Below are 9,338 nucleotides of genomic sequence, written 5' to 3'. Positions count from 1 at the left end.
AATTAAGGAAGATAATTAAGTTACAAATGGATGTGAGATAGCTGTAAATAGAATAAATTAGTTTTTGATTGGAGCAGTGTGGTTGTTGATACAATCCAACGATCAATAATAATTTGTGGCATACTTAATGTTTACCTCATATTTTTATTAATTATTATTATGTATAAGATTTTAGAAAAAAATAGTTTTACATATAGTAGTATAATAGATATAATAATTTTATTAGATTTTGCGTTATGCAAAATGATCAAAAAATTTAATTTTATCAATTGCATCTTAAAAGATAAAAATAATTAGAAGTTTAACATGAGAATAAATAAAACTGATTGTGAAGCCAAATAAAAAATTTATCGTAAATTGTTACAAATCCGAATTATAGTCTTTATATTAGAAAAACTATATAAAAAATTCGTAGAATACAAAATATTTCAAAAAGAAAAGATATCTTTAAAGCAAGATGAAAAGAAATGTTGAATAAAAGATTAAATTGTTGAATATTTAGATGTACAGTTTTAGAAATCTTCTGTAATTATTAGAAAGCTCTATAAGTAGTGAATCTTCTATTTCATTATTAATATCTCGTTTTTGAAACGAGGAAAGTATGACTATATCATTGTTCCGTTCAATGAGTCAAATAACTCATAAACAGACAGAGAACTCGCCTCACGCTTCGGCGAAGAACCTAATTCCGGTTTATTAATTCCAGTTAACACTATCCGACACAAGAGACGATCGTGTTCATTTTACAATAATTAAGCTGAAATTATAATTGATTTACTCAATTATGTGCATGTTTTCCGCGTCGTTTCTAGTAAAATTATTCTATAAAAAAATAAAAATTCCCGAAAATTTTTATATCGCACAAATTGAAAAATCGATAGAGATTTTATTATGTATTTTATTATAAATCTATTGATTTTATATTGATGAGAAACGATGTATTTTCCTACCAGATATAAATAAACTAGAAACAGCGGCAGAATCGAAAATCGAAAAGCGGTTAGCGTCGCTAGATATCCAATCATCGCAGGATATCGAGGGCATAGAAGCAGGTAGCACACCGTCGCTAATATGCAAGCTCAACGTGCCTGGTCAAGTCTGGTGGAGCACTGGCGGCAGGAATCTCACCACCATCAAGGATCTCGAGTACTCTGGACGATTCGATATAAAGAAGGCCAGCAGAAACGACACGGGCGACTATAAATGTTCCGCGCAGACCGCCGACGGCGATTCGCTCGAGAAAAACATTCATATCAGAGTGATAGGTATATAATGAATCTGTTAATTTAAATATCTTATCTTTTTCTTGTTTAAGATACATGTATTTTTTCGGATTTGGGCGTGTACTCTTATTGTTACGCAATAAAACAATCGTCGTTACGGTCTCCGTTAAAATATATTGTTTCTTTTAGAACCCGGCAAAATAACATCCGGCGGGGACGTGAGAGCGAAAGTGATGGAAACAGCCAACTTGACATGTCATATACATGGTTATCCATTATCTCAATTTACTTGGTTAAAAGGGAATGATTCAGAGAGCAGCGAGCACTTGAAGAATATCACTGCCGTCACGTGGATAAATGAGACTTATGCCATCTTAATCCTGGAGTTCAAGAGTCTGGCGCGTAAAGATAATGGCACGTACGTATGTCAGGCGAACGACTACAATGGAATAGTGAGTGCCATGGCACATTTGTTCGTCATCGATGTGCCTAAGGTCAGCATAGATTTCATGAAAGCGGTCGGCGCCGGAAATATATTTTTAAATTGGACCGTCAATGACGGTAACGAGCCGATCAACAAATACTTTATTCAGCATATGAAGAACGGTACAGATCAACGGCAGTACTACGCTGAGCAGATCGGCGGCGGTAATTCAAGTTATGTTCTCAAGGGATTCGAGAACGGCACAGCGTACCAATTCGGTATCAGTGCTATGAATGCAGTGGGCACATCGTATATGCAATTGGATCCGCGATGGATTACTACGCTTGAGAAAGGTACTTTAATAAAGAACAACGCGAATCCCTTTTCTCTCAGTCTATTATTCAGTATTTATATTGAAGCTTAATTTAGCTAATTTAATGAATTTATAAATTTAATTTGATAGCTCTCTTTCGAACATATACATTTAAAATATAATTTGATAATATTTTATCTAATATGGCATCAAAAATATATTACAGACCCAGTGTTTGTGCCAAAAGTGTCCGTGAACGGCGTGACAGAAAATTCGATCACGATAGGCTGGACTTTACCGCCGTCAGATTTAAAGGAACACGTGCATTATTATAATTTGATGGCTACTCACGCCGAGCAGAAAAGAGAAGCGGTGTATCCTGCTCAACCGTTCACCGTGTACGCTTTCGTGAATCTCGATCCGGCGACCACGTATAAATTCAAGATAGCCGCCTGCAGCGAGTACACGAAGCAATGCGGCAATTGGAGTATTGAAGTAAATGGCACTACACTGGATGGAGGTATTATTTTTTAAAGAAAAATATATTTTAAGCTAAGCGCTGCAAAATCGTTTAAATGCGTTCTTTGCTCTTCTTTAGTGGCCAGTCCTCCGAAAAACCTCGTCGTTGTTTGCCGCTATGACAATATAAGCAGCTCCAGTTTTATGTCCATTACGTGGAAACCTCCGGAGAAGCCGAACGGCATTATACAGCGTTACAACATACAATTGAACGGCGTGGCGAAATTCAAAAATGATATAGGACGTCTGGACATTGATAGTTTTGAACCACCCAGTTGGAGCGTCTACAAGAGGAACAGCACACGATACAATCAAATACCTCCCAATACAAATTATACGGTATATAGTCTAATTATCTGATTTTAACTTGAAATTTTAAAATAAAATATTATACAAGTTTTTTTTATAATAAACGATTGAAGGTTCGGGTACACGGAGTGACTAGGTCTCGCACTCCTGGCAAGGACGCTGTAGGAAATTGCACGACGCCGGTCACAGTTCCAGATCGCGACAGCATGAACTTGCGCAGCTGGCGGAAAATCGAAAGTCAGACTCGACAGTTGTTCAAACTCTATCTACCGCGCATTTCTGAGCGGAATGGCCCTATCTGTTGCTATCGCATCTACATGGTGAAACTGCCGCCGCAGAAAACGGTCCGTGATCTGCCGTCACCCGAAGAGACCCAGGTGTATTCTTATCAGTATGTGCACAGTTCGCCGACCGGCGGTGCTTATATCGTCGAGACATTCGAAAGCGATCAGTTGTTGAGTGAAATTTTCCTTGGCGACGGTGAATCATCCATCGGCGGCACGATGTGCGACAAGTGCGTTGGTTTGCGACCCAAACCGGCGCCACCGTTGTTACACTTTGTCCCGGAGATTCCGTCGACTACCGCCTCGACCAACGTGAACAGCACTACCACCATCACTACAACAACTACGTTGTCACCAACGACAACTGCGAGCAGTAGCAGTAGCGGCAGCATGATTGACAGCTCATCTACCATGTCGGCGACGACTACTATCAGCACTGCAAAAATAAACGTAACTACGGCAATTCCGGTGGTTATTAATGCAACCGAAAAAGCGGAGAGACGGAAAAGAGAGGACTTGCCCGTTCAAAAGGCGTCTGTGGACGGATCCAGCGGGGAATCCAACATGTTATTGCCTTTCGATGGCTTTCTTGACGAAACGTCGAATTATACCGGTTTTATCGAAGTTATCGGTGCGTATCGTCGATAGATTCGCGCAGAATACATATCATAAAATAAAGTTACTAGTTTAATAATACATTTGATGATATTTTTACAGTGTACGATAATCAGAGGGATCAATTTCTATCGGCTTACAGCAGCTATTTCAATCCTCTCTACGGTGGAGTGGATCCTCTCAGCGTAACAGCCGCGGAGGCGACTACTATCAGAGAAATGATAATACAACTCTTCATTGCTCTCATCTTGACCCTTATGATTCTATTTATCGCACTTTGCATACTATATAGATTTACAAAACGTTCGCAAGAAAGGGAGGAGGTTATAACGCTGCGCAATAGTTTTAGGTGAGTGCTAATAAAAAAGCAAAATATTTTTTCAATTAGAAGTTTTTACCTCTTAATAAACAAAAATTGTGCAATGCATCCTGTAAATTTTGATGAAATATTTTATATTACATAGATTTTAATAATATAATAGATTGTACTTTTATAGTAGATGTTTCTTGTTGAAATAAAATTACATAAATAAAATATAGAAAGATATATAATACTATATATAACAATAAAAGTTATTATAAAGTTATACACATCTCTTAACAATTATTAATATTGTCAAATGCTTTCCAAGAAAATATAGCAATATTCATTTAATGAATGCCTTTTTCCTATAGACATCTCTGTAGAAGCCTGAGAAGCAGACATCAGCTTGTGGCAGCGAGTCCGCCGGACATGCCGCCAATACCCAAGAGTGAGTTGTTGCAGGCATATTTGGAACGCCATCGAGACTCAGATTACGGTTTCCAACACGAATTCGAACTATTACCAGACCGATTTACGGATAGGACGACGCGCGCATCCGAGGCACAGGAGAATCTCTACAAGAATCGTTATCCAGACATCAAGTGTTACGATCAAACGAGGGTGCGTCTGGCGCAGATGGACGGTATCTGCGGCTCTGATTATATCAACGCCAACTTTGTGCTGGGTTATAAAGAGCGGAAGAAATTTATCTGCGCCCAAGGCCCGATGGAGAACACCGTATGCGATTACTGGCGCATGATCTGGGAACAGCATCTCGAGCTGATACTCATGCTAACAAATCTTGAGGAGTACTCGAAGACAAAATGCGCCAAGTATTGGCCAGACAAGCGTGAGACTAAGAACTTTGGCGACATCACGGTAGAGCATGTCAAAGAGCGTGCCTACTCAGACTATGTGGTGCGCGAGCTAAAGATGACACGACTAGGCGAGCGCGATGCCCGCGCGATCGTGCAGTATCATTTCCTCGTGTGGAAGGACTTTGTTGCGCCCGAGCATCCGCACGCGATTCTTCGTTTCATCAAACGCGTCAACGAAGCATATTCGCTCGAGAAAGGACCGATATTGGTACATTGCAGTGCCGGTGTGGGCCGGACCGGCACACTCGTGGCATTGGATTCTCTGTTGCAACAGCTGGCTGAGGAAAGCCAAGTGTCCATTTTCAACACTGTGTGCGATCTGCGGCACCAGCGTAACTTTCTCGTGCAATCCCTTAAGCAGTACATTTTTATCTATCGTGCGCTTATGGAAATGGCGCAGTACGGTGATACGGAAATCCCGGCATCGCAGCTTAAGGCTACAGTCGCTAAACTTAGGCAACGAGATAATGGCAAGGAGAAATGTAGAATGGAAGAGGAATACGATGTAAGTTACTATACAAGTCACACGAAATTTGAAGGCTTTAAATAAAAACGCACGATTAAATATATTAAAAAATTATAAAATATACAATTTTAACAATTTATATAATATTTATTTGGATATTATATATGTTATGGTTATATTACTTGAAATTTTATTTGAGATATTTTGCAGTTGTTAACAATCTTTTTGACATTCTATACATATAAAATATAGAAACCGACATATAGGATAACTCAATGTGTGCCGCTTTAGTTTTGAATTCTCTTAATACAATTTCATCGAAAAAAAAGTTTTTCTCGCATTACATAATATATACAATTATTGTTTGCAGAAAATCAGTTCCGTATTGGAAGATCGTAAGTCTTTCTCCGTTGGCGGCGGAGAGGAGAATAGATCGAAGAACAGAAGCGAATTGGTGATACCATATGATAGAAATCGCGTGATTCTCACCCCAGTCCCAGGCAGGGAACATTCGACGTACATTAACGCATCATTCATCGAAGGTTACGATAATTCCGAGTCGTTTGTCATTACACAGGATCCACTAGAAACCACTATAACAGATTTTTGGCGAATGATCTCGGAACAATGCATTTCTACGATAGTCATGTTATCTGATGTAAGTTTATATTATATGCTTTATTTTTGTCTTTATTTTTTTGGTTGTATTTAACAAAAAGTTGCATTCTTAGATTCACCTAGTCTTTGCAAAAAGTTATATAAATATATGAATATTGCGTTAATATAATATATTTGGTACGCAGTTTCATATATAGAAAAAGTTTTTAAGAAATTAATGCACGATATACTTTTCTCTATAAAATTTTTGTTTGTAATAAAATATTTTGTCATGTGTTGCTCTGAATAGAATATCTAAATAATTGATGCAGTACAATTCTTCAGTAAGCGATTAATTTCTTGTTAAAATTAAGATTTCTGAAATATTATTACTATAATGATATAAAAGATATAAAATTTTACATAATCGGGTGAGAAAGGCATCAGAGTCCCCGATCTAATATATAATATAGAATCTAGCCATAAATATATATTTTCCTAGAAAAAGAATTAAATTTGAAATTAAAGATTGTAAGATCATATCATCCAAGTGAATATAAAATATATGTAAGAGGACTAATATCTTTTTCAGTTAAATGAAGGCCCACGAAAATGTCCACGCTACTGGCCAGACGATGAGACTAATTACGATCACATAAAAGTCCGTTACATACACAGCGAAAGTTGTCCGTACTACACGCGTCGCGAATTTAACATTGTGAATACTAAGACTGACGAAAACGGAGTCGTGAAGCAGTATCAGTACCACGGCTGGCCGACGGTGGAGGGCGAAGTACCTGAAGTAACGCGCGGTCTTATCGAGTTGGTGGATCAGACGTTAACGAGTGACACCGAGACAAACGGTTCATTGGTAGTGCACTGCAGCTACGGATCAGATCGGAGTTCCATGTTCGTTGCGCTCAGTATATTAGTCCAGCAGTTGCGCACCGAGAAGCGCGTGGATATCTTCACGACGACAAAGAAATTGCGCTCTCAGCGACACGGCATGATCAGCACCTTCGTAAGTAACTCGATAATGATTTTTCTTTCTCTTTCATAATTAAGAAATTTATCTATAGAAGAACCAGTAAAGAATTACAGGTTACAGATTTGAGAATGATTGTAATTAAATATCACATATTATAATTCTGTTTTTCATAACGTTTATTATTGCACATGTTACAGGCACAATACGAGTTTCTTCATCGCGCCATCGTGAATTATTCGGATCTTCACAATTTGGCTGACGACGAATCTGTGTCATAATATTTGGATACATAAGCATAAGCAAGATTAGATTATTCTAAATACTCTGTTTTGGGCGGACATGTGCGTGAGGACGAGTTTTGTGACGAGTGTCCGAGAATCCACGAACGTTCGAACAAACGTACTGCCCTAACCAAAGATGAACAAGTACTCGATGAAGAATCATTGACATTATTATCATCATTATCCTCGTCATCATCATCGCCATTAAATCAGGCTAATTGCGACGCACAACACAGATTCACATGCGAATCTAAAGACTACTTGTACATAATGCATCAGCAGACTTTACATATGCTGATCATAAGTTAACTTCAGAAGAGAGAAATTGGAAGAGCATTAATCGGAGATTAACTGGAAATCGTTTTATCGTCCGTCTTATCGTACGTGGATTTTCGATGACGTTGGTGAAAATCGCAAAGTGCAGTGCGTGACAACATCATGAAACCGTTATAGAAGCTTATTTTTATCAATAGTTTAATAATTCAATCAGAGCGTAATGTATCTACAGTGCGTCAAAGTTTTAAAATCGTGACCCGACATTCTCATCGGAATTGTCATGATGATTGTACAGCGAGGGATTGACACAAAAATGGACGAATATAGGTATGTCTACGCATATACATTCTTTTGATAGATATATGACGCAGCTAGAGCTCTGAACCGTTTTACTCTCGCGAATCACAACTAAAATAAAACGACGATACACCTCGATGTCGCGATTAATCGCGCAATTCGAGAACCGGCTAAAATTTCTCCGAGATTTCCATTAACGCGAAATGTTATCTTAGCGTCTGCTACAGAACATTTTCCTTCAAAGTAAGCGAAACGAAGCTAAGTAAAATACAATTACCTTCGTTTACCGCAAAAACTTCGAGAAGAAATGTTTCCTGTCATAATGAGTAATATTAATGAAATTACGCGCGTGTTGCGTAGATTTATATGTTCTTCAACGATATATGCGTTATTATTATTACGATGTATTACGCATATCAGGCGTATGCTGATTTATCTTCTAAAAGGAAAGACTGATAGTCTTATTCAGTTTGAAATACGACACCTTTAAGGCACGTATCTCGTTTGCACAACATTGAGATTTCGCTGTGAATCGTAATATTGTGACTATAAAGGGGCGAGAGTGAATGACAAAAAATGTTCTTTTTTTTCTTTTTACTTTTTATTTCTTGGGGAAAAGTTTATTACATATATACATGTATGTGATATGCTTTTTTTGCGTGTGACGAGACACAATCCGAGAAAAAATGGATATAAGATCATATATATTGCCATTATGATCTCATATAATTACATAAGTCTATTTTTTCTCAGAAAGGGCTATGTTCGTGACACAAGTTGAAAGCTAAACGGGCTGGGCAAAATATATCGTAGTTTTATCCTAAATGCAAAATACAAATTGTAAAATATTTTATAAGATATATTTCGAAAACGAGATACAAAAGTGATTCAACATACATGATATTTGAAAATTTGATTTAGAATAAGAAAAACGATATTTTATATATATTCAATAATTAGCGCAATATTCGCGAATCGCCCGGCCCTGCGAGAAGAGACGACGGCGGAAAAAAATTGGCGATGTCGATATTTTTATGAAAAAAAAAAATTAAATTTCAGATTAAAAGCAGAGAAGGATAGAATTATGCGTTTAATTCCTTCGCACGTTCGTTCAGTTCTAGTCAAGTTTAAACTCCAGCACGTGCGTTGCTAAGCCATAACCTTTTGCAAGAAGCAGAAGACAATCATGTTAATTACGATTCGCATCGCGTCGTCCGATTATTTCCTTTTTCTTTCCTTCTTCACAGGTATTATTCTCATTCCATTTTAATCGGACGCTCTCCGATAAGAGACACGAAATGTTATAAGTCTATAATTTCGTCTCGAAATTGAAATCACATTTCGATTGTACGAGAAGTAAAATAATTATGTAAAATAGTTAAGTAATAATTTAAAAAGTTATTCTTTTTTTAAACAAGAGAGAGTTAAAAATAAAAAAATATTAAAATAATTAAATTAAACAATTATGAATTATAATATTTTCTCCCAAAATCTTACAAGGAAGGAAAAACGAAATTGGCAATCAACTAAAATTAAAGTGCAAACAAGTTTTATATACGTATAT

The 9,338-nt window shown here is 37.2% G+C and overlaps 1 protein-coding gene across 1 annotated transcript in view; it reads left to right on the top strand.

The window, feature by feature from the left end:
- LOC115238719 (tyrosine-protein phosphatase 69D) overlaps positions 1 to 8,822 on the top strand; it is an 11,828-nt gene extending 3,006 nt beyond the window's left edge. The window contains exons 2-11 of the mRNA XM_029812769.1: positions 954 to 1,265; positions 1,413 to 2,000; positions 2,187 to 2,480; positions 2,559 to 2,818; positions 2,902 to 3,703; positions 3,790 to 4,036; positions 4,363 to 5,374; positions 5,706 to 5,993; positions 6,525 to 6,953; positions 7,118 to 8,822. Of these exons, the coding sequence (XP_029668629.1) occupies positions 954 to 1,265; positions 1,413 to 2,000; positions 2,187 to 2,480; positions 2,559 to 2,818; positions 2,902 to 3,703; positions 3,790 to 4,036; positions 4,363 to 5,374; positions 5,706 to 5,993; positions 6,525 to 6,953; positions 7,118 to 7,198 (4,313 nt within the window). The 3' untranslated portion in view covers positions 7,199 to 8,822. The remainder of the gene's footprint in view (positions 1 to 953; positions 1,266 to 1,412; positions 2,001 to 2,186; positions 2,481 to 2,558; positions 2,819 to 2,901; positions 3,704 to 3,789; positions 4,037 to 4,362; positions 5,375 to 5,705; positions 5,994 to 6,524; positions 6,954 to 7,117) is intronic.
- Positions 8,823 to 9,338: the final 516 nt, after the last annotated feature.

This window comes from Formica exsecta, unplaced genomic scaffold, assembly GCF_003651465.1.
Source record: "Formica exsecta isolate Colony F162 unplaced genomic scaffold, ASM365146v1 scaffold1159, whole genome shotgun sequence".
Classification (NCBI taxonomy): domain Eukaryota; kingdom Metazoa; phylum Arthropoda; class Insecta; order Hymenoptera; family Formicidae; genus Formica; species Formica exsecta.
Note: the sequence above shows the minus strand (reverse complement) of the source record. Positions and strands in the feature narration are given on the sequence as shown.